Here is a 26,833-nt window from a genome sequence, read left to right as displayed (position 1 = left end):
GATATGGAGTTTACAAAATGTTAATATTCAAAACAACATTGGCACACATATCTAGAAGGTAAGGTTAAGACACCCATCTCCTAAACCAACATCTGTAGAACAGCTTAACTGAAATAGAACTTATGCTGTAAAAAAATGGCTGCAATTTGTAATTCAAAGTGCACACACTGCTGTCATCTGCTAAGAAATCTAGCAGATGGCTGATGACAAAGTTAGTACAAACAGTGTTTAGGTTTGTCTTCAGGGACATACATAAAGAAAATAAAAGCAACCTCCTTGCTTTGATGTAAACTCTTTCCAGACCAGAAGCTGTGTAGTCACATTAACAGTGCTTGGCTGCAACGAATTCCTCCTAAGGAAGCAAGTAGTGTGGGTACTAGACAGCATTCAAGTCGACTAGCCAGACAGCAGCATAGAGCAGACCCTTGTCTGCGCCCACCCGTCTGTCTGCCCCACGCCTTCAACAGTTGAATATAAAGGAAATGGAATTTTTGAAAAAAAAAAAAATTTGGATGATTCCATGTTAAAAGCAAAACCCAAGAGAACAGTATATCAGCCTTAAAACTGATCTTTAAGAAGTGCACAGACAAAACCGGGAAGCTAGTTATAAAAGTCGTACAAAGCCTTACACAGCACTATTTCTTCAATTGCCAAATGAAATAAATTATTTAATGCAAGTTTTGAGTATTATATTGTTTTGAAATAATAAATTAAATAGGCTAGTGTAATTAAGAGGATCTCTTCAAGCATCACAAATAGCAGTGACTTAAATCAACCATATGACCACTGCAATTTAACAGGAATCCAAGCAACTACCTTCATGACTCTGCTCACCTGCTGCTCCCGTCTTTCCTGGACACTACCACCTATGCAGGGGACAGATCCCAGTACTGTTGTTGTTTTTTTTTTTTAACCACCATCAGTAGTTCTATGTCTTCTCTTTCTTTTAAATTCTCACATACTAAGCATTTTGCTACATTAAAGGGTAAAATACTTGCTTCGAAAGAGGGGGAAAGATTTCCTTGTATGAATTCAACTGCAAAAACCTTTGTGAAGCGCTTATCAGCAGCCAGAACTTATTTACAAAATTTGGATTTTCAAGTAGACTATATGATTACTAATTCAGAAGACTGACTTCTTTTCTGTTAACAACTTCAGTACATGCTAGTTACAAGCAAGAGGAGACACAATATTATAATCTTATCACACATAACATTTTCAGAGAAAAGACCACTGTTCTCTCTACATTAGAGCAGAAGATCCCAGACTGGTTATTTCAGCAGAAGGATACAACATGTTTGAAAACTTCCACTAACGTTTGGAACCATTCTTTTAAAAGATTTCAAGAAGTAAAAAAAAACCAAAACAAACAAAAAAACCCCACAGAAAAACAGGTTCAAAAATACCTGAGACAAATGGTAGGAATTTGTGCCAAAATCCCCACTAAATCTAGTGGAGTTCAGAGAGCCATGGAGCTACATGGCCACTAGGTGTCTGCTTAGGGTGAGCTGAGTCACTCTGGGGTGTACTGACCAAATCTCCACTGGACAAAAAGTGAGACCAAATACGTATCTCCTGTGCTTACATAAAACTTAAGTGCCCTCAGCTGGATACGAATCCTAGATACTACACCATTAACACAAGAAAATTCTAGAACTCAGTATTGAACTTGTACAAATGGGACACTGGTATCTCTTTTGACAAACGTGAGGAAATGTGTTCTGTCTTGGTCCTTAAAATGTTTGAAGCTCTTGCTGTGCTAAAACTTCAGGGCTACTGTGAAATTCATACTCTGCACAAAAACTAGGTAAAGAGTAACTGGTCAAGTTAAAATATAATTAAAAATATAAATGAAAAATTTAAAAAGCTGCTATGACCAATTAAACTTGCATAAAAGATTTTAACTAAACTATAAAATCCTAGCATGTATTAGACAACAGCTAAGCAAACCTGACATAGAGCTTTTAACCCAGAAGTATTTTAAAAAACATAATTAGGAAGCTGAAGTTAACACTTAAAAGTTTGTCTTCTTTCAACTGTTTTTCTAATAGTGAATACCAGTATTTACAAACAACATATTAACAAAACATTCATTTGCAACAAATTGCCCAAGGAATACAAGTTGCAGCAAGGATTACTGCACTTAGATAGAAATGTTCTGGTTTGGTTTATATATACAGAAAAGTTATAATAATTAGAATTGTTTCTTGTCATCACAGGGTACTTTTTTAAAAAATGAAATAAAACCCAGAAGCTTTCTTAATGTAGATGAGGTAACTTGATGCTTGTTTGTTGACCTACCTTTTTTATATGGCTTTGGTGGCACAACAGGACCAGGCTCTATGTTATCATAGAAGTTACATGTGGCTTTCGGATCAAAGTTTCCTGTCAGAAAAGTAAGAAAGCGTAACTCTCAGGTTATTCACATGCCTATGCCAGTGATACAGAACATCTAGAAAAGGAGTGTCAGACTCATTTTCAGTGGGGTCCACATCAGCCTCCTGGTTGCCTTCAATGGGTTGAATGTAATTTTAGGACTGTATCAATGTAGGAGTAGTTATATTTATACAGTCCTAAAATTACATTCAGCCCTCTGAAGGCAACTGAGAGGCTGACGTGGCCCGCCAGTGAAAATGAGTTCGATCTAGAGCATTCAGATTTTATCCATCATTTTATTATGACATTATATATTAGCTTTTTGCCACATATTTTCAGTTTTGTGTTGATTTTAATAATTTTTATAGGCTAATCTCATACAGAAGAATCAACTCCAGCTCAATGTTCTGTCTTGCTTTATAAATATTCTGTGGCACACAGTCTTGGTAAAAAAGGAGGACTATGCATATTCTAATCTATTTGTAGTAATATTTATGTCAAGTTTCTATTGCAGAGAGAGGACTTCTAAAGACCTAAGCAGATTCCTGTTTGCCAGCTTCTTAGTTGCAAACTGTAGTTGTGTTTTGAATTACATAGTCAGACCCTCTGTCATGAAAAAATTAAATTTTTAAGTAAAGAACTTTCACTAAGGAATATTTTTTTAAATTTGCTCTTAACAAAGTAACTTTTAAGTCACCACCTTCAAGTCAAGTTTGTCAGGTAGCAACTGAAAAAGACACCTTTTTGAGGTAAGTTGATACTGATATTGGACTTTGAAGAGTCCAAGTATCCACATTTCAGCACATAATATATTAGAATCATAGACCCTTTTAGGTTGGAAAAGACCCTCAAGATCAAGTCCAACCATTCACCTAAGTCTGCCAAGTGCACCACTAAACCACGTCCCTAAGAACCTCATCTATGCATCTTTTAAATATCTCCAGGGATGGTGACTCCATCACTTCCCTGGGCAGCCTGTTCCAATGCCTGACAACCATTTCTGAGAAGAATTTTTTTCCTAATATCCAATGTAAACCTTCCCTGGTGCAACTTGAGGCCATTTCCTCTTGTCCTGTCACTTGCTACTTGGGAGAAGAGACCAACACCCTCCATGCTACAACCTCCTTTCAAGTAGCGGTAGGCAGCAACTAGGTCTCCCCTCAGCCTCCTTTTCTCCAGGCTAAACAGCCCCAGTTCCCTCATCTGCTCCTCATCAGACTTATCCTCCAGACCCTTCAGAGTTCTGCTGCACTTCTCTGAACTCTCTCCAGCACCTCAATGTCTTTCCTGTAGTGAGGGGTCAGAAACTGAACACAGGATTTGAGGTGCAGCCCCACCAGAGCTGAGTATGTGAGAAAACCACTTCTTTGGTCCTGCTGGCCACACTATTTCTGATACAAGCCAGGATGCTGCTGGCCTTCTTGGCCACTTGGCACACTGCTGGCGACCAACACCCCCAGGTCCTTTTTCGCCAGGCAGCTTTCCAGCCACTCTTCCCCCAGCGTGTAGCACTGCCTGGGATTGTTGTGATCCAAGTGCAGGACCTGGCACTTGGCCTTGTTGAACCTCATACAACTGGCCTCAGCCCAACGATCCAACCAGTCCAGATCCCTTTGTAGGGCCTTCCTACCCTCAAGTAGATCAACACACCCACTCATATCTATATCTTGTTTTTAAAAAACTATTAGTTCCATACCTCTAGATTGAAGGAGATCAACTTCTTTCAGTGTACAGTCAACATTTATCTGGAGCTGTCTGTTGAGGCTTCTCAATCTGGTCATTTCCTCAGGCTAGAAAGAGAAAAAGCAAAATAGTAGGTGGGGGGAAATCAGCATCTTATCTGACACAGAAATCACATTGCTACATCTTTGTTAACAGAGAAAGAATAGCCAGGATTCCACTGTCTGTCCCATTCCTCCTGCCCAATTTACTCCCTCAAAATAGATTATTCTATTGGCATTTGAGGAGGAAATGAAACCGAACAAAAAAAAATGAACAAGCTACTTAATATTAAAATATATTAGTAAGAAGACATAGATGAGCTCAAGTTTATAAAACCATACATTTTAAAAAATTCTGTATAAATTGATGACTTGCTACATGAGTTCACATTGAGATGATCAGGAAAAAGAATATGAGCTGCACTCACATTAATTATTACTTTATAATAACCAAATAAGGTCAGAAGTTTATTTATTTGCATCACCCCAGGGAGCTCCAACATGCCAAAAATTCCAGTCCAGTATATTTAAATTGTTTGATGCTGCAAGGCAGTAATTGTTCTTAACAGAATAATCAGTTAAGTCCAAATACTTGGATTTAATTAAGAAACCTTATGTTATTGGAAAACAAACCATTCTTAATGCTAGCAGCAGCGATTATTAACACATACACAGGAATAACTATCTTACCCTAGGACACATTCCAGCAGCACAGAGTCACAAAATCACAGAATGTTTGAGGTTGGAAGGGACCTCTGGAGGTCATCTGGTCCAACGTCTCTGCCCAGATGGCAGACAGCTTTTGAACACCTCCAAAGATGAAGACTCCACAACCTCCCTGGGCAATCCATGCCAGTGTTCAGTCACCCTCATAGTAGAAAAGTGTTTCCTGATGTTCAGAGGGACTCTCCTGTGTTTCAGTTTGTGACCATCACCTCTGGTCCTATCACTGGGCACCAGTGAAGAGAGCCTGGCTCTGTCCTCTTTGCACCCTCCCTTCAGGTATTTATATACATTGATAAGATCCCCTCGAGCCTTCTCTTCTTCAGGCTGAACAGTCCCAGCTGTCTCAGTCTCTCCTCACAGGAGAGATGCTTAATCATCAAGTGATGCTGACCAGCCTGTAGCTCCCCAGGTCCTCCTTCTTGAAGACAGGATTGACATTTGCTCTTCTCTAGGTCTTTGGGCACTTCTCCTAAACACCATAATCAAAGATTATCTACAGGGACAGATGCCTTGCGGAGACATCCACCAGCTCCCTCAGCACTCATGGGTGCATCCCATCTAGGACCATGAACTCATGTATGTCCGCTCTGCTTAAGTATTCCCTGACCTGATCCTCTCCACCAAGGGTATACCTTCCTTGCTCCAGACTTTTCCCAGTGTCTCTGGGACTCAGGATTCATGAAGATCTGTAAAGACTGAGGCCAAGAAGACATTCAGTTTCTCAGCCTTTTCCATGTCCGATGTAACTAGGTTCCCTGTCACACTGAGCAAGGGGCCCACATTTTCGCTTAGCCTTCATTTTGTCACCTATGCACTAATAGAAGCCCTTCTTTTTGTCTTTGACATGCCATGCCAGATTTAACTCCATCTGGGCTTTGGCTTTCCTAACCTCATTCTTGCATACTCAGGCAGTGTCTCTGTATTCCTTCCCAAGAACACAGCTGCCAAATGCTGCCCTCAGACAGGTGAGACATAGAGCAGCCATACTAGTTAAGCAGCTAACAGCCCCTATTATACTTTCCAGCCTACATCTGTATGCATTTTTTATGTCAACACAGTAAGTCTGAACTGATTTGGCTAACAACCGCACAATGTGGACGTTATTTTTCAGTCAGACGAATTCTCTTATCAGAGCCATGCAGATGTTTGGGCGTGAGTCACTTGCAGGTGGAAGTCACACAGATAGGAAGAATCAACAGGGAAGAGGAGAGAGAAGTGCCAACTAGTTGGGACAATATCACCACTGGAAAGTTACTTGGCACATTCTGTACATACCAAATAGGAAACGGATTGTCTATGAGACGCAACTACTCAAACAAAAATGTACCATAATATTAAAAAAACCTTTAAAAAAAAAATGTGAAACCTTGCTGCAGGATCACCAAGCTGTATACAGCTTGGGCTCGTTACACAGACTTGGACATACACTTTTATAGGTTATTAGGAAACATCTATTTAGTTCTGTGGTCCATAAAACCACAGGTATACAAGTTTCAGAAATTCTGTTGTAAAGACTAAGAAAACTGGATACATACCTATTTCTTAAATAATAAGAACTGGTTTACAACAAACCAAGAACTTATAAAAAAATCATCTCCAAAGACTGAAGATTTTATACTTCAAAATATTTTTTTGCATAATACTTCACAAAAACATAAAAAATAAATCTGTATCTTGAACTAAAATACTAACAAATTGCTTACTGTTGGAATTGCAGTTGTACAGCTAACTCTTCGAAGCCGCCTCTGCATTAGATCATGCTCCATACCATTGACTTCAGCTTTCAGGCGTTCGAGCTCTTCTTTCTCAAGCTTCAGTTCCTTTGCTAATCTCTCCATCCTTGCTCGCTGATGTAACAGCAAGGCTAATGTTTTACATGGAAGAAATAGTTACTAACACACAAAAACCTGGAAAACCGAATTCTTAACTTATGTTTAAGGTTCATGAGCGACCTTTCTGGAAAAAAAAAAGTGATCATAAACATGCAGCCAAATATCAGTGTGAAAATGCTCTCATGCCAAATGAACTATAATTTAGAACAAAGTTCTTCCAGAATAAAAACACATTTTAGACAGTAATTTGAAGTTGATATTACCATTTTGGTCAAAGCTTCTTTTTTGCATTTGGTCTTTCTCGTCTCAAAAATACAAAGGCACCTGTACAAGGAGACAGCTTCTCAGGATGAAACAGCAACCTAGTTACATTAATACTGTACTGACAAAAAAAATAAATACCAGAGGTAAGATCAGAAGGTAACATACGGATCTTATCTGCTGCTCAATAGCAGCTGACACGCTAGCCTTGAGACATTAGCCAAATGTCAGTCCTGAACTGTTTTGTTTTCACTGCTTTAATACATTACACTATTAAAACTTCACAAAGTCTTAGCTCTTCAGAGAGTACTGTAATTCTCAATAATATAAATTGCCCAGGCAAAAAACTATAGAACTTCAATAAAACAGACTACAGAATCCAGAAAATAAAAAGCAGGGGGAGCCCAGGTGTTTCAGAGTCTTTAATTCTAAGATAGAACTGATTTGCTGTCCTCTCACCTCTTTCTGCTGTTAAACATTCTCTCATATTTTTGTCATGGCACTGAAATTTATGACTCTCAGTCACAAGGTGGGCTTGGGCTCCCAGAGCAGCAAAAGAAAGCATTTTGACTAGCTAAAAAATAATATTCAGTTTCTGTAGGAAGTGTGTTTCTGATGCAAAACCAGTCAGGTTAATTAGTATAATGCTTAGCACTTTCTGATCTGGTTGTTTTTACCCAATTAAAGTCTACTAGGACAGAGAATAATAAGATAAATTTGCTGTGGGTATTCAGACAAGCACACTGCTTGTATAATGATGTTTCAGCAAATTGTTCAAATGTATGAAGATGCTGTAGAACATGCAAAATGCTATTTCTTAGAAGGCACCAACCAGCACCTGGCCTTTTATTCACCCCTATCCAACACAGGCAGAGAAAAAAACACGTATGTCAAGAATGCTTGCATGCTAGAAAAAAAAAAAAAAAAAAAAAAATTAAGCAAAAGTATGATACAGCTTACTGGGAGACCACAAATAAAACCAAGTCAGAAGCATAAAAATGACAATTTTTTTTTTTTTATCAGATATCAGTATTCTGTGAAAAAATGTAGCATGATACTTTGGATTTTGTTCGGATCCACCAATTCACAGCCAAAAAGTAACACTGAAAGTCTTATCCAAAAATAACATCAGATGTTTTTCTAATAATACAATCATAGAATGCTTCGGGTTGGAAAGGGCCTTAAAGACCATCTAGTTCCAAACCCCTGCCATGGGCAGTGACACCTTCCACTAGACGAGTTTGCTCAAAGCCCCATCCAACCTAATCTTGAACACTTCCAGGGATGAGGCACCCACAGCTTTTCTGGGCAGCCTGTTCCAGTGCCTCACCACCCTCACAGTAAATAATTTCTTCCTTATATCTAAACTAATTCTATCCTCTTTCAGTTCAAAGCCATTATCCCTTGCCCTGTCTCTATATGCCCTTGTGAAAAAACTCTCCAGCTTCCTTGTGGGACCCCTTCAAGTACTGGAAGGCTGCTATGAGGTCTCCCCAGAGCCTTCTGTTCTCCAGACTGAACAATGTCAATTCTCTCAGCCTGTCTTCACAAGGGAGGTGCTTCAGTGCTCTGATTGTCTTTGTGGCCTACTATGGATTTGCTTCAACAGCTCCATTTCCTTTTTATGTTAAGGGCCCCAGAGCTGAACACACCTGAATACAGTTACCAGGAGTACTGAACAAAATGGTTCTCTTCTTTTTGAAGTAGCGGAAGTCATCCAAGTAGAGTTTAAGAGATCACAAAATTAAAAAAAAAAACCTCAAAAAACAAAACAGTACAGATACCAGGCTGTATGATTTTCTACTATGACTATCAAATCTTGTCTTTGTGTGACTCCTCCAACTTAACATCTGATATGACTACATTATATAGCTTTGCATTATACTCTAGTACAACTCATCAAAAATGACTCACACTACAAAGAAACAGTGGAAATATACACACCAGAATGGACTTTTCATAATGCTTTTCACAATGGTTCATATTCAAAGAAAATTAAATAAACTTGTTCCCTCTATTAAGCTGGTAAATATACTCCTCTTAAGGACTCATTTCTGGTAGTAAATCATACAACATTTATTCTTCTACGATTTATTTCAGGGTGGCAATACCAAAGGCTATCATAAAGTCCCAGCTGTGGTAGATATTGCCACAAAAGCAGATGCCCCCAAAAGCACACATTAACTAGTTTTATTGGTTTTGTTTTCCAAATACACAAATCTCGTCAAAGATACAAAAGGCAAAATCAGATTTTTACATTTCAGAATATGTTTTTCTGTTTTGTGAAGCTATTCAAATTTTTCTCACACAACTGACAATCTCTAATGAAGTTGTAATAGGAACACCACCAAACAAAGCATATGGCCTAGGAGCTACAGACCTACTATTGTTCGTTCTCTCTAAATAACATTTCTAATTGGGTCTATCACGTACAGAACAGCTCTTTGCTTGTGAGTTAGAAGAGCTCAAAAGGTACAAAGTGAAATAAGACATCAAGAACTACAACACAGCATTATAGCCATTATTTCAGCGCTCTAAAGTGAAAGGAAGGCTAGAAGGAGTAATGGAGAAATACTCTCTTTTCAAAACACAAATGCAGAAACAAGGCACACTTTTAAAATAACTGCTGCTGATTATCTTTCTGTCATTACCCCAAATGATTGGTTTGAATGCTTGCAGATTGATTCATTTGCTCAACAATATAAATATAAATATAAATATAAATATAAATATAAATATAAATATAAATATAAATATAAATATAAATATAAATATAAATATAAATATAAATATAAACATAAACATAAATATAAAGCAGGTTACTCTGAGAAAAGCAGTTTTCAGCTAAAGGTGAGATTTCACTTTTTTTTAAAAAACTAAATTACCTAATTCTTCAGTAAAGACTAACCTTTCAAAACAAAAAATATCATTTGCATTGACATGTGAAGTAATTTTGGCTGCAATCCCTCTGATTTCACTTAATATTCTTCGATCTAAAACAAACAAATCGGATTCAAATTCCCTGCAGAAGTTAGTGCTTCAGGTTTTATAAAGTACCCAAGTACAGAACAAACACAAAAAATACTAAAATCCACATGTACATTTAAGTCACAGTTCTTCAACGCAGAACTTATAAACCAGACACACAGTATATGAACAAACCACTTACTCTGATTAGCTCCAGTGTTTTCTATTAAGAAATTCCCCTAATATCAAAAGTATAGCAACTTTAAGAATCTCAGAAATTCTTTATGTATTAGACTGAAATACAGCAATTTTTTTTTTAATCATAAACTCTATGATTAGATGATTTCTGGTGCAATTTCTATTCTTCTCTGTACATGTTCAAAAACTCTCACTTATTTAAGTAGCAAAACCAAGCAGAAAAACATTTCGCAATAATAAAATTTGTAGGGTGAAACATTTACCTTGAGTGTAAGCATAGTCATCTGATCCAGAACTAGAACTTCTCTGATACTTATGGCTTCCTTTTTCTCCTCCAGATCCTGGGATTACAGAAATAGGCTGAATAGGTTCTGGTGCTGCAGAACGCTCTTCTTGGTCCACTAAATTTAAAAGATTCTCAGTCGGCGCTCGACCTACTGTGATTTTAAAAATGGTTGGGTTTGGTTGAGATACCATTACCCGAGGAGACTGTGTTGGCGCACCTGTAGGTCCAGTTGGTTGAGTGTAGGTAATATATACTGGATTAACACTAAACGGAGGTTTGGGTTGACCCGACATACCTCTTGATGGAGAGCTTGAAGGAGGAGTAGTGGCTGCATACAGCTGGTGCTGGTTTCGTTGAGATGGTTGATTACTTATTGGTGAAGGACTTCTGTTCATTGCAGTCCCAGGTCTTTGTGGTGGCTCAACTGTAATTTCTATTTTATTCATGGAACCTTTGGATAAACTAGGTCCAGCAAAAGGAGGAAGATACGATACAGAGTGACCACCTTGTTTTTGAAAAGTCTGGGATGCTTGTTGATATGGATGGGGTGGGACAGTTGAAGGACTAGGAGGCATGAAAACATGTGAACTCTGATGACCCAGCTGAGGAGACTGAACTTGATGTTGAGGAGAGCCAAAGGGAGAGGGACACTGGGATGCCGGTGGTGATCGAAAAGCTGACTGAGGGATCTGTGGTTGTTTAGGAGAATACTGAGAAGGTTGGTAGTTCTGTTGATGGGGATAAACAGGTAGAGGACGGGGAGTATAATGTGGAACTGGGCCCTGTGGTGATGAATGCCACTGTGTATTCTGAGGAGTCTGTCGTCCTGAAGAACTCTGAGATGTTTGCCTTATATAAATAGAGCCAGGAGTCCCATAAAGATTGCTTGGAATCTGTGGAAGAATTTGTAGAGCTCTGGGTACACTCTGTCCAGAGGGGAGGTTTTGTGATACTGTAACAGTAATGGGATTTGTACTGTACCGAGGTATGTGCATATACGTAGGAGGAGGGCCTTGCATAGCAGACGTGTTCATTCCTGGTTGTATGGAAGATGGCTGTGGAGGTGGCTGTGGAGGAGGAGTAGCTGCATTTCTGTTCTGGTCATTCATGAAAAATGGATTGTAACTAGGAGAAGCTGCCACAACAGCAGGAGCCGAATGTGGTTCTTGAACTAAGCATATCAGCTGTTTACCTGCTGTACGTTGTGGATCAATATGTCCATCACTTGAACTATGTACCAGTGTACGACCACCATTAAGTTGAGCTCCATCCCCTGCATGATAGCTGGTATGAGGATGAATACCCAGATTAATGTGCAAAAGGCTATTTCTATTCATTCTGGTGTCATCAGGGCTATGGTACTCCATGTATAAGTATTTGTTGCTCTCCTGTGCAAGGGCTCGACAACAGGCATCTAGGTTGTTGTTGTTCTAGGAGTAAGAATGAACACCTGTTATTGCCAAATAGCAAAAGAAAAAGCCACTGCTCAGCATTCAACAAGCACTCAACTGAAGCTGTAATCAACCCTAGCTTGAACGCAACAGGAGATAATATTTCATAGACACGAATTTTTAAATAAAGGTAATACCTACTAAGTCATATTATACAAGTAGTACATAGCTCCCATTGCATCCTACAAAATGCTACGGTAACACCAGCTACAATATGGCATATTAAAAATTCACATCCAGTTTTGGGGAAAGCAACGGTTAGAACTCTTGGCATCTTCTGTAAGGAACAGGTATGTACAATTAACTAATTCTAATAACAATACAAATCAAATTAAACTAGATTCAAGTTGCAAACTCTGGAAAGTCAAAACAAAAATGCAGATGACATTTTAATTTTTAACTGAGTATTAACTGTTTTCACCTTTATTTTACTGTTTACTTGAGTATTTCTCTTTACCTGAAAGTTTAAACACCCAATATTTAAAGCTAGCATCTCTTGGTAGAACAGAATTTAGTGTCTTAAAAATGAAGTCAGAATAAATATTGCTTGAAAAAGTACTGGTAGTACCATAAAGTACCTTATAGTTCTGACATAATTTCAACTGCCTTTAAGAATTTCAGGCTCAAAGCTAAGAAGAGGTTTATTCATGTGTGTCCTTGTTTTGGCTGGGATAGAGTGAATTTTTTTCCCAGTAGCTGGTATAGTGCCATGTTTTGGATTTAGTACGAGAAAAATGTTGATAACCCACTGATGTCGCCAAGCAGTCAAGGACTTTTCAGCTTCTTATACTGGCCTGCCAATGAGAAGGCAGGAAGTGCACAAAAGGTTGGCGAGGAGACACAGCTAGGACAGCTGACCTCAAATTGGCCGATAGGATATTTAATATCATAGGACGTCATGCTCCATACATAAAGCTGGAGGAAGAAGGAAGGGGGCAATATTCTGAGTTATGGAGTTTGTCTTCCCAAGTCACCATCAGGCATGATGGAGCCCGACTTTCCTGGAGATGGCTGAACACTTGCCTACCGATGGGAAGCAGGAAATTAATATCGTGTTTGGCTTTGCTTTTGTGTGTGGCTTTTGCTTTACTTTATCTCAACCACTGAGTTTTCTCACTCTGCTGATTCTCTCCCCATCCCACCAGGGACAGTGAGTGGCTGTGTGAACCTTACGTGCCAGCTGTGGTTAAGCCATGACAATTATCAGTGAGGAAATCAAATAACCTCTGTAAATGTTTGATTTGTTCTGTCGTGCCAGCAGCTGAAACTATACAGGCAATAAATTATGAATCACATCAGAAATGTAATGGGGAACTCTCTTTCCTTTCTTCCCCTCTCCATTCATTTTAGCTTAATCTAGTATTGTTAAGAGAAAGACACAAATGACAGATTTTCCAAAAGAGTAAAGTCACTCAAAAGCATTCCAGATTGTGGATTTATTCTTTCTACTAGTCAGCTTCTCATACAACAGCCTCTACCAGTGGTGGTTCAGTTTTAAATCTGAACAGTAGTTAGAGAAAAATTCACTTTAAGTTCAACTACATCTGGCCCTCAGCCCCCTAACTTTGTCACATGTGATCCAAGACTGACATCTGTCGTGATATACAGAAACTCCCACCAGAAGAAGTGTGTACATATTTATCTATACATACACGCATACACTTCCGCATTCGTTAGTATGCTAAAATTACCATTCTAAAGATACATTAATAATGGTTTCACTTCTATTTTAAATACTATCACTATATAGAATTTGAGTACATATTAATATTCATGTGGCCTTGCAATACAATATTTAACAACCTATTCATTGGTTGAAAAGTCACCATTACGTTTCTTTTCTAAAGGACTGATACCTAATCGGTCTTAATACTAAATTGAAGATGACTTTCCCAAAATTTCATATGATTTCACTGTCAGATGAACATACATGTTCAGAACCTCCTCAAATGAAGACTTACCACTGAACATAACAGAAAAGTCCAGCATTTAATTACATATAGCTCTCATTCTATAGATGCTTCCCCCTGACTACTTCCCCTTCATGTCAAGCTCCCTTTCCAGACCCCTGTGGTCAATGGGAATATCCAGATGTATCACAGAAAAATTTAAAACCAGAACACGTGGGAACCAGACCTTGTATTAATAACCAGCACCACAGTGCCAGGACAGCAGTCTCAAAACAAGTTAACCGCTATCATCAGCCACCTGCCATCTAAACAGGACTTAATATAGAGAATCCTCAGCTTCCTTAGGTAACTTCATCAGGGTGGAAAGAATGTAGATAGGACAGGCCCTGATCTGAGTTTCTCATGGTATGGAATATATTTACCCTTTCAAAGGACACTCATTTTTTGGTAAGTCCAAAATTCACAGTTTTAAATCTAGAGCATGTATTGCAAAAGGTTAATGGAAACCAGGTCATGTATCTTAAAACAAATACAGAGTGGGTTAGGAAACAAATTCTGCACTTAAAAAAAATGACAGACATTTGCAATGTAATATTAACTAGCTACCCAAAACACCATATTATAGATATTGAACACCATATGTGTCTGCAGCATTAGAAGTCCTTTAATTTTATCAGTCAAAAGATGTTTATGACTTAAACAGAGTTCATCAAAAGGATCATGTACTTAGCAGTACAGAAGAGATGACCAGAGTAAGTAAAGCTTTACATTGCAGGGCCTCCCCCACTCTACATTTGTCTGCAAGCAATTTGTATTTGTATGGTTTAGAAAAAAAAACACAATGCAAAAATTACAGCTGCAGTTATAAGTAAACCTACTCTTCTGCCACAGACAAGTAAAATGCAAACACTGCTGCATTACTTTCATATACAGCAGTTTATCACATTAGGTTCCACCTTAGCCACAGCCACACAAGGCCAAACCAGATCTCACATGTTTCTATTCCACTCCTGAATCTTGCTATCAACAGAAGGTATTCCCAGTCAACCACAACTTTGAGAAATGAAACATGACTTTGAAAAAAGAACAGCCACCTGACTTGGAAACAGAGAAGTAAAATGAAACCTTTGGACAGTGGTGGCAAAAAGATTTTTTTTTTTTAACCTTTAGATTCCTAGCTAACACTCGTTCACTGTTCGCTAAAATCTCCTCCAATAAATGTATGTTATTTATGTAGCCACTATCAGTAATCATACCATTAGCCATTTTCATTGTTCCCTGTATGTACACAGTCACAGGTTACACAGACGAGGAAGAACAGCTAGTGGAAACATACCCATAAACATAACTGAAGAATAATAAAGCCTTTGCACATAAAAGACAGGACAAAAATGTAAGTAGTGGAGTCTTCCACCCTTTCAAAATAAAACATGAAGAATTAAAACCTATGCTCCATGTATACTACTAAAAAGAATGTTCATACTACAAAAATAAAATACACAGACTTTTAGAAACTCTTCACCATACCTGAAGCATGCACTGAGATACCACCCCTTCAGGTATCTCAGGGAAACGTTGTCGGAGGTCATGGAGTACCTGCACGTCGAGTTGTTGACTGCCCTGCGCCATGCCAGATTGATGATGTTCCAGATTACTGAAAAATGGAAGTCAAAAGGCCTTCCAATGATTATGGTCTTCTGAGGCTTCTGGCATTTTCTGTAAAAAAAGAACACACAATCAATTATCTTTTAAGCCATCACAGCTTTTCCTTCTTCCTCAGCTGCATGTGTAAAAGAATTGCTATATTACATTTTTAGATCTAGATATCAAGAGAGACAATGGCTTAAACACAAGAATTAGAATTATCATGTCTCAAAATCTAATATTAAAACATTAACGTATCATAGGTATGTATGTCTACATGACATTTCGCTAGTTCAGACCCGTTGTGGTACCACATAGGTGTAACCTGCATAAAACTGAACTGTTATGTATTTACTCCCAGTGAAATTCTGAAGAATTTGTAGAAAAGTCTGAAGTTTTCACAAAGCATTCATGTCTTTGTTATTTACAACATTCTAGATATAACAGGCATGAAAACTAAGTAACACAAATTCCCAAAAATATTCCTCTAATAAAAGGGCTTCAACTTTTTCCTCTTTACATCACCACAAATCCAAGTTGGAAGCCATCTTTGTGAAACACAACAAGAGTTAAACAGAATTTATATAGTGCTTTTTTAGGATTATGATAAGCATCTATTTAAGAATTTTGTAAGGCACCTATTATATTCATAATAACATGATTACTGACTAAAAACCCACTTTCTATTTCAGGATTTCTGTATTCAACACAGATTCTACTTGAACTTCAGTACCCAAGAACTACTAAAAGGCAAATACAGTCTGAGTCAACAAATGCTTTTCTCATTTGTGGTTCATGATTGCAGCAGTAATCAAAAGGTAGCTGAAGTCTAAGTAAAGATTCACAATGACTTTGCATGAAGATGGTATCCGACATAGCTCCTGTAACACATCTATTATTGCTAAGCTTCGAAAGCCTTTCCAACATTACTACTCAGTTGACTTCCTAACAGCAGAGAATGTAGTGATGTGTTCAAAAACAAAGTCAGATACCAGCAGAGCTGGTGTTCAAGTAACGTGCTAGCTACTCAAAACCCCAAGTTAATATCATGCTTATCTCAACCTCAGTGCAATTGTGGGTGGCACATAGTATAGCTATTCCAGTCAACTTTTCACTTGTTAGCTCAACTTCTAATAGCAGTCTAGAGCAGTATAATAGATTAACACAAATATATGCATGCCTTTATGCACAAATAAATTCCAACAGTTTGTTTCTTTCATCTCTTTCTAAATAGTACTTCCTTTCTCCAAAAAGGGACAAAACAACAACCACTACCACCATGAAAACTAAAGTTAAGTCCACTCCACTATCTGGCTACCTTGTATTAATAAGTAGACAGCTCTTAACTGACATCAGCATTCATTAAGTAACACATATGCTTACCGGAAGGGTTGCTCTCTGTCATATCTGATATACTCTAGTATCCAGTACTAGATCTGTCACATCATACTCTTTCTCAATAAAAATGAGTCAAGTTTAAAGAACAGTGAGATATGTGAATTATCCTGCTGTGATTTAAGAAATACAATAAACTTACATCACAATCACAATTCAGTTCTGTCCACTGCACTAATGCTGCAGACCCCTTTTATTGTAAAAGGAAATTAGTTACTACTGACTGCAAGAGCCAGCTGAAACTCTGTATCTACACTCACAGTAGGGGATCTTTAATAAAACTTATTTTCTGTAAATGACAAGCAAATACCATACTCTGGAAGACAGACTACCACAAGAATTCTCAAAGAAAACCTGACAGCAATCAAGTATGTGTTTCCAGAGAACTCTCCTTTGCCCAGGAGATGGGATGAAGTGCAGTAATGGAAGAGTACCCTACCAAAATAAATTGCAGTTAAAACACCTGTGGAATAACAATAACAGCACCTGACATAGAAGATAATAATTTTAAGAATTTCATTTGCATGAGCAAGAGCCTTTGCATCACTCTTTTCAAATGAAGATGCAATTTTAAGATGGGTGAGCATACTGGGGATTCATCATCAACACATAAAATGTTTTTCTATAACACTTTCAAAATAATGCAAACTAATAATTTCTTCGGTGTTTTTTTTTTTTATTATTTCCTGAATATGTCTGCTGAGTAGAGGTGTAACACTCAAACTAATTGGCAGTTAAGGGCCACCTATTAATTTTATCACAGAATTTTCTTCTAAACACAAATAAAGGATAACAAATTTTCATTCTTGTTTTGAGGAGTTGAAGCCTCTATCCTTTACAGTTACACAGATAGCCTTGAAAATGCTACAGAAAAACCAAAATAATTGTCTTGAGAAACATGAACACACACTCATTCAGAATTCCTTCGATTCCATGGCTACACTACTGTAGAAATTTTTCAGCCAATACCTCAAAATTCACTGCCACCACATCTAGGAGCCCATCATTTCGTCCTGTTTCTTCTGCTTGACTTGCCGACAACTGACTGCACATTTTCCACTCTAAGCAGGCACAAACTGTCTGGAATACAATACTTGCTTCCCATGTTGCTCCACAGCACCAGGCAGGTGGGGAAGCAAGTTGTTGAGAGAGACAAGAGTTTACTTCATAGAGCAGACTACACAGCCACTTCGACAACAAGACATCCTGCTGAGCCACAAGAGACTAGCAGCACAATCCCTCAAAGCTGCTTTCTTTCGCAGCATGCGCAGGCTAAGGGACATGCAGAGATGCACTACACTACCAGCCTCACAATTACTGAAAGTTCCTAGAGCAGAACCCAGCAAAATCCAACCCAAAGTCACAGTGAAAGCAAGCCACTTCATCTGTAACTTTAAAAAATGCATTGATACCCAAACTTTAGTTGCAAAGTATTTCATGAGGCTGGAATAAATTAACATGGCTACATACACAGCCGTTCTAATAGCGAAACCAAACGATATTGTTGTAGAATTGGTCTCACTGTGTTAACACAGAGAAGACCTCAAGAGCCACTAGTGAATCTTGGGGATTATGCAAAGCATGACTCAAGTTCTAAATAAGTACACTAATCAGTTTTTCACACCTTTCACATGTCCAAAGTATATGTCCAGGGAAACAGTATCTTAAATTTAATCTTCTTTCCTTAATCCATTTGTGTACTTTGCAAGTTAAAAAAATAGCCAACAGTTCCACCAATCGACTGGTGCCTCTTTTCTGAAAAAAATGAATTAAAACCACTACATTACTACAGTCTTGATACACTCCACAGATGTGTTCAAATAGATAAAGAAGGAAATCCATTTTACTACTGTTATTTTTGAAGCACTAACTCGCCTAAAATGAAGATACATGGATCATCAGTAATGAGATGCAATTGAAAAATAAGGTCAATACATACTGCCTGGACGTTTATAAATTATGTACTGGTGTGCACTAATGCAATTACAATATATGCAGCAACTAAAATAATTCCTGAGTGAATTTCCAGAAAACAGGTTACCTGGAAGACAGTTCCTCAGGTCTCACCAATTTAAAGTTAATTAAGAGTTTTATAATAACAGTTTGGCCTTGAAGGATAAGAGGAAAAAAACAACAAGAAAAACCACAACGATAAAAGCAACACATCAAAGACATCCTGCTTCCCTATGTTTTACAGAAATTCTTCATATTAAAAGATTATTTAAATCTGTGTTTTATCATCCTTGTAATCTAAAGATGGATTTAAGTACAGCCAGATAAAGAACGTCAATCTTTCCTCTGAATACTACACAAATAGAATTCTTAAATTTCATCATCCTGACTTTTAATCAAATGCATGCTGACACCTACAGATAAAAAGTGGATTTATTGAATGGCATTCACATGAACTCAACCCAATATGTGTAAATTAATCTATTTTTTTCCTCCTTGTTCACCTCTGCTTGATCAAAGTGTGGAAGATAAATTTTGGTCTTCAGATTCTCAAATGCAGTAGAAATTTTTTTTTTACTTAAGTACTCATAAGGCAATTCCTTCTAATGCTTACACTTAACTGACAGGCTTTTAGCCAAGAGGTACAAAAGGATTTAGGGAAAACTAGCAAAGCTGGATGCTCTATTCTGTCAAAACATTGCACGAACTGTAGTAGGAAGATACCACGAAAGTTAGGAAGACAAAGCAGTAAAACAATATGAGCTTCTTAATGTGGAATTTTCAGAACAGGGAAAAAAAAATAATATTAACACAAATCAGTAAACTAAAAGAAAAATGAACATATATAGTATCTTCACCAAGCAAGAATGACTTTGACTTTGGAGACATTTAAACTCATTTGCAGTAAATATAAAGTAGCAAATCCAATAAACAGTTACACAATCCAATCTCATTTCAGTAATTTCTAATTATTATATGTTTAATTATCATTTGCCAAAACCAACAACTCATTCCTGTTTATATTTGTCACCAGCATTTAGGCATAAATCTTCTGAGTAACACTGATAGCAATGCTACTCAGAACTTTACTCCTGTTCTGGGTCAAACAGAATAGCAATAACAGTCTGAATAACCCAACTAAACAGAAACTTTCCTTATTTCTCTGGTAGTAAATAGAGGGAGAACTGTGAAGAGTGAGGACAGGAACCGAGGCAACAGAAATAGGTTAAAAAATCTAAAATTTAGTTTCCTTGATTTAGAACAGTAAAAAAAATTTACTTTCACCAAAAATGGCAGGGTAAATAAAGATGAGATCATGTACGAAAGAAAAATATGATTGTCCTGGTTTTGTTAAAAACAAGACCAGTTCTCTTTTAGCGATTTTTCCTTTCAGTTAAGTTCTTCTAGGTGTCTGTACTTTACTGAGTTTTTGCCTGCATATTTTCCTTGGATGCTGTACTTGGTGCTCATGAGAAGACCAACGGAATGCTGAAGAAGCTCGTGTTTAGATTTATTACTATGGTAGCCAAGAAAGACTGATAAGTTTTCCCACGTTTCGTCATGAGAGGGGCATGTTTGAGGAGGATTGGACAGAACAGGTGACTAAAACTGACCAACGGAGTATTCCATCCCATAAGTGTCATACCCCCTATATAAGAGGGTGATCACCAGGGTCAAGTTCTCTTTGACCATGGCTGGCATCGGACCCTGCCTGTCTGCCTGAGATCTGGAAGGCCCCAGATCCTGCATCCCTGAAATCCACTTTCTGGTTTGCTGTGAAGCCCTGCCTGTGACTTCCGGATACCGGCCTTATAGCTGCTGGAGCCATGCCAGCTCCCAGCTCTGACATCGCTGGAGTGATGCCAACTCCATATCGGGCATTCAAGATTGGTTTGTATATTTTGTATATATTCTCTATTTATCAGTAGCATTAGTAAAACCCTTTAAACCCTTCCAACTTGAAGTCCAAGTCTCCCTTCCTCCTTATCTTCCTATCATCTTTCCAATCTAAAGGAAGGTGTGGCAGGAGGTAAGGGGGTAACAGAGAGCATCTGCCACAGTTTATTGTCGCCTTGCTTTAAACCTTGAGAATGATGTTCTTTAAATGAAGAACAATAAGTAAAGCTTAACACTCATTTGTATCACTGTACTAAAACATGTAATTTTGTTTTTAAAGCCACACTAGACTAATGGGCTGTACAACATAAGTTCTGAATCTGAGTGACATTTTAAATCTTTTGTTCTAAATTTTTTCATTAAATGGAAAGAAGTTGTGAGCGCATATTATGAATCTATACTCCTTCTTGAGGTAATTTCAATCCATAAGACATTCTTCTCAGTTTGGTCATGTTATCAGTTTTGTCATTGCATATTTCCTACTTATTTTGCTGAAGTTGGTCTCAAGAATAAGGTATTCCATCTTTTTGAAATAAATAAATAAATAGATACTCTGCTCTAGTCTGAAAAGCTTTTTTGGAAGAACACAGACCATTCATGCTCAAAGCACAGGAAAACTGCTCTACAAAGTAATGTTACTAAAATGTACAGCAAACTTCAGTAACACAGAGTGCTTAGGAAATACAAGTTTTATATCTATCACAACTTTTTAATATAGCATTGAAAAATTTAGTTGCTTATTAATAACATATATTAGGACATGTATTTTTCATGGCTACTTATTTCCAGATTCCTAAATTCGTTATGTCTTATAGCATGGAAAGAATCCTACCAAAAAGTCATGCAGGTACTGAACTACAGTGTTCTCCTTTACCAGGCACAGTGTATAACAGATTCTCCAAATAACCTATTATTTTCCCAACTGTGAAAATTATTTCATTGTACTAATGTAACACAAATATTTAAGCTGCATTTAAATGATAGTCTATTTACTAGAAGTATCTTTATTAAATCATACGGCTCAAGAAAGACTCTGAAAACATTCCACCTCTCAAAAAAGTAAAATATCACCTGCTTCAGCACTCAAATTCAGCAACCAGTCCAAAACATTATTTAGGAACAAACAAACAAAACAACAAACTTGAGCAAGTTAAGTCCCTAAAAACTGTCTTACTGGGAAAGGATTTCAAAGTTTTTATTTACATATACACACATACATATAGTGAAAACTGTTCAGTGAATTACACAGTTGTTAGAGTTTCTTGAATGAAGTTACCCTATAAAAAAGGACTGCTTTGGGGGCAGATGCCAGTTTAGCTTCTAGAATAGATGTGGGCAAACTTCTACCACCTCTAGAGTCATCTAGAGATTTGGCTACAGCCCTCCAAGTATGCCAAGGTTTACTGCATATAAGGCAGAATGAAAAAGCAGTGAGATCAGTTGTAGTGAGTTACAACTCAAACACAACTGAACAGCTTTCTCCACCTTTCTTCCTACTCCAGTAAACTCAGTTGAACTCAATCTGCTAAACCAATTTAAAAAACAAAACAAACAAAACACACACAAACAAAAAACCCCTCAAGCAAACAAACAAACAACAAAACCACCAAACACTTTTTGCTAGTTTAATAAGCTTCCTCTGCAAAATGCATGGCCCACTGAGTATCATATCACTGTGGAAAGGAAGAAGAAATGTAAAAAGGGGAAAGGGATATAGGACCAGAAATTACACCTCCCTCTTTTCAACACAGGTAAGCCAACTGATCAGGTAAAACTGTAACAAAAATGCACCTTCATCTGAAGCAGACTTCAAACAATAGAACCAAAGCTGTTCTTGTACGAACAGCACTAAATCGGGACTGAGATTTTGCCAAGTGCTGTCAGTTCTGGAGTTAGAGAACATGATTGAGGCACTGTAAAAAAGCTAATTGTTAGCTGAGCTCAGAAGGTAAACTCAGAACTGAAACTTCAAACTCCACGTCACTTCCCCACAGTCCTTGCAACACACTTCTCTATAAAAATTCTTTCTGATAGCTATGACGGATCAACTGATTATAGGCAGCCAGCTCTTTATCACTGATATGATTACACCTTCTACATCTCCGTTGACGCATTGATTAAATGCTTCCAAAGGTTAGAATACCCTCCATATGCTGCATGTCAATAGTAAAACATGAGAAGACAAGAAGGGAATTAGCTCAGGCGACAGATTTAGAAAGCACTTTTTTAGGCAAGGTATCTTTCCTTTTTTTTACCTAACGCGAGGGTTTTAAAAAATAAACATGATTTTGGCCAAAGTCTACATCACTACCTGATCACATTGCAATTCCACTTCAGGATTTCAATACTCAAGCAGAAGTTAAGGTGTGTAATTACTGTGATGCTTCCTACAATGACTGCAAACATACAGCAGAAAAGCTGTTAAACAGCAACACTTTCGTAAATAAGCTTGTATAAAACTACGAAATGTGAAGATGATTCAAACTGAGTTGCTTCATACAAAGACTTAACTAAGCAAAAACATTGGTTTTAACATCTCATCTCATATATACCTGCTATTTAATAGGCATCTGCACCCAATTATAGCCTTGTAAACATGCCTGGCATGTGACCTGGCTGCAGCTGCAATCACGTAATCTCACCTCTAATACTGAAGCAGCCTCTGGAACCACTGTTGGCTTAAATTCAAAGATGCCTGCAGCAGAATATTAAACTGACTGCAAATGGTTTAAAGTCATCGTGCTATACTGATACTGGGAATAATAGAGAACAATTTTGTACACTAAGTTTCCATTTATTTAACCATTCAAACAAAAAAAAAATTAACCACCCCATCACACAAGTGTCAGAACACTCACATCAATCCAGCTAAGACTTTTGGCTCTTGCAGCAAAGGCAGGCAAATACTTTCATGGTAATGTGACACCTTTAAAAATATTTGCTAGATGGAGTATCTTAAAAATCTCAGAATTACAAGAAATTAAACTGTTATAATAGCACCAAGATAGCAATTTTTCCTGCTAGATGGAGTATCTTAAAAATCTGAGAATTACAAGAAATTAAACTGTTATAATAGCACCAAGATAGCAATTTTTCCTCACAATCATGTTCATATAGCTACGAACAACTGTTCCACCTTACAAATCACAATAAGCATTTGTTAAAGAAGCTTTTTTATTTACAGATTGGTACATCCCACAGTTTTGGGACTATATTGTTTCACAGAGTAGGACAGACACATATAGTACAATTCAAATACATTTTGTCAGTTCATACAGACATATTAAGCTCAATTAGAAAAAGAAGAGCAGTCACAGAATCACAGAATGTTAGGGGTTGGAAGGGACCTTGAACATTTAGTCCAATGCCCCTGCCAAAGCAGAAACACCTAGGTGAGGTTACACAGGAAGGCGTCCAGGCGAGTTTTGAATGTCTCCAGAGAAGGAGATAAAGTTGAGCAGTCAATAAAGTTGAGCTCAGCATGCTTCCATCACTGTTTTGAATGACTGTCTAACACATTAAAAACACAACTGCATGCTTTGGCAAGCAGTCTTATGAGGAACATTCATTTACTTGCGTAAAAGAAGGTCAACAGATTCATAGAGCTCCTGGATGGTAGCAAGGCAAATGAAGCACAATAAGGAAGTATATAGCAAAATAAAACTACAAATAAAGCTGACAAGCTATCACTGCTGACCAATTGGTCTCTTATTTTATGCTAAAGATATACAAACTCACATGACAATTCTTGGTTTGATACCTCTGTCAATTTAGCCATAGAATAGCTACACAAATGTGTCATCTGACAGCCTAGAAAAGCTTGGAGTATTGAAAGGGAATACAATTCATTAAAGCCAGCATGATAAGAACACTATTATCTCATATTGATGAAATGGGAGTATAAAGAAATGAAGACATTCCTCCTTTTTTTGGATTCTATAAGTGAGTGATATTGTGATACAGTGTGGTGTGTCTTCATCACACAAAAGCAATATGCAATTCTGAGGTAAGAGAAACCTGGATGGAGTATATCCATTCTCAGCACAACAGTAGCTCTGCCTAGAAATAGGACTCAAGCATAATAAGGTTTCATCTGTAGTCTGTGGGCAAGCATGTTAATAATCCAGGCTGTTACTAAAAATAAAAAATCATAATCAATCACTGTTCCCTCTTAGGCATGTATTTTGTATTTCCTTGTGTGCTTTGGCATTTGCTTTGATTTTTCTCCCTTTCATTACAATCTGCCATCCTTGTGAGCCATCCATATCTAAATGGACTAGTGTTAACTATTCACTGTTCTTCCTCTTCTATGATAGAAGACATAAACAAAAAACAAAACAAAAAAAAGGCCAGAGGAACAATATAAACACCTTAGTGTTTACACGGATTCAACCAAAACATCAGGTACTGAGACACCAAGTTGCTAGGTGCAAAAGTAATCAAAAGTATTGCTCTACAGTGAACTGACATTTTTCAAAGCAAGTTGTACATTATTCTATGGCCTTGGTCATGATTAAATTTCTGTCCTTTAAGATAGGACTAGCATCTGACCATAAGAGACCTTATTTATTCCACTGCCATAGAAGCAAAAGGAGTGAAAATAATCTCTACCCTATACACCAGTAAAATCTCCATGAAATAGAATTTAGTTTCAATAGCTACATGGTACAGGAGATATTAAAAATTGAATGATAAAGAGAAGACAACTTAACTGGAACAATGATACTCATTTTAGCAAGTAGGTCAGAGATTCTTGGCCAGTAATGTCTCTATCAAGTAGATCACAGAATGGTTTGGGTTGGAAGCACCCTTTAAATATCATCTAGTTCCAGCGCCCCTGCCATGGGCAGGGACAACTTCCACTAGACCAGGTTGCTCAAAGCCCCATCCAGCCTGACCCTCGAATGATGGGGCATCCACTTCTCTGAGTGGCCTGTTCCAGTGTCTCACCACCTCCACCATAAGAAATTTCTTCTTTTTGCCCAGTCTAAACCTACTCCTTTCAGTTTAAAACCATTGCCTCTTGTCCTATCACTACAGGCCTTGGTAAAAAGTCTCCCTCTGTCTTACAAGCTCTTTTTGTATATTGAAAGGCTGCATCAGATACTAGTGAATCTTTCATCAGGAATTTATACTTCTCTCACTCCAAGATAGAACTAGAAGCAGCTCTTGCTACATAACAAAGTTAGAAGAGAAGTAAGTTTTCAAGGCAGCGAGATAGTTCAGGAATCATGCCACTATGCAACAAGTACTAATTTCTGGAAGAGTTCTGAAGAATACTAAGTGAAAGTAAAAATTGTAAGCACAAGTGAGTTTGTATGCCTCACAGATAATCTTGAGTATGACATTAGTATCGAAAGCTATGTGGTGATGAACTAGCTTTCTTAGCAGAACATATCATCTACAATTACTGACTGAATGTTTGTGAAATACAGGCTGCAGCTGGAAAAAACCTGCAGTGAACCAGCACACTATCAGATTTCCTAATTCATAAATTCTAACTGTTGGCCCTGCTACAGGCAGTTTGATAATGATACAAAATTTCTTGGCTGTTACATCCTACTTTGGGAATCAAAATGACCCAGAAAGGAAACAAGAAAACATGAAATTGAGTATATACTATAAAGCATGGGAAAAAATCTACCACAAATCCATGGATCATAAAGTCCAGCATTTTTTTTAAAGCACAGTTGGTTATTCACATTTCCGGATTTAACATTTACTAGAATCTGTGGCTTAAACTAGAGGGAAACTTAGCTAACAAACTTCAAAAATACTGAACTATTGTTTAATACAGAAATTGTTCCAGAACGTGAACCTCCTCAGAAGTGTGAGATAAACATTTGTTGAAATGTCTCTAAGTGTTGCTATGGAGGTCACCAATTCAAATCTTGACCAGCTCAACAGCAACTTAATGCTATTTCAGCCTAAGAGATGTTTGATAGCTCCTACACAAGGTGATTCTCAGCATTAGTTCCTGCTCCTACATCACAAATTCATTGTTGTGCTTTGAACTTGCTTGCAAGACATTCAGAACAGGCTACGTTCCAAGATATATTTATTTACACTGGTCAAAAAACAATGAGTCCTTCCACAAAATGAAACACTGTACGTGATTTTGCAGGAGTGCACAGCAGTAATTATTCACTAACGCCAGAAGTTTCAAAAAGTCTGAAAACAACAGTCGTTATTAAAAAAAAAAAAAAAAACAAAACAC

At 37.5% G+C, this 26,833-nt stretch overlaps 1 protein-coding gene across 4 annotated transcripts in view; it reads right to left on the bottom strand.

Annotated features, from left to right (window-relative positions):
* Nucleotides 1-26,833, bottom strand: part of TAB3 (TGF-beta activated kinase 1 (MAP3K7) binding protein 3) — a 49,167-nt gene that overhangs the window by 5,294 nt on the left and 17,040 nt on the right. The window contains exons 2-7 of one of the 4 annotated variants that reach the window (XM_071812141.1): nt 15,256-15,444; nt 10,663-11,797; nt 10,345-10,584; nt 6,527-6,687; nt 4,073-4,166; nt 2,302-2,385 (exon numbers count right to left, since the gene is read on the bottom strand). In XM_071812141.1, the coding sequence (XP_071668242.1) occupies nt 2,302-2,385; nt 4,073-4,166; nt 6,527-6,687; nt 10,345-10,584; nt 10,663-11,797; nt 15,256-15,357 (1,816 nt within the window). In that variant the 5' untranslated portion in view covers nt 15,358-15,444. Of the gene's footprint in view, nt 1-2,301; nt 2,386-4,072; nt 4,167-6,526; nt 6,688-10,344; nt 11,798-15,255; nt 15,445-26,833 lie in introns of all 4 variants that reach the window. The other 3 variants (XM_065859722.2, XM_065859731.2, XM_065859715.2) reach the window with 3 other exon arrangements.

The sequence above is a fragment of the Patagioenas fasciata genome, chromosome 1 (assembly GCF_037038585.1).
Source record: "Patagioenas fasciata isolate bPatFas1 chromosome 1, bPatFas1.hap1, whole genome shotgun sequence".
Classification (NCBI taxonomy): domain Eukaryota; kingdom Metazoa; phylum Chordata; class Aves; order Columbiformes; family Columbidae; genus Patagioenas; species Patagioenas fasciata.
The sequence above is the reverse complement of the archived record's forward strand: the minus strand, read 5'-3'. Positions and strand labels throughout refer to the sequence as shown.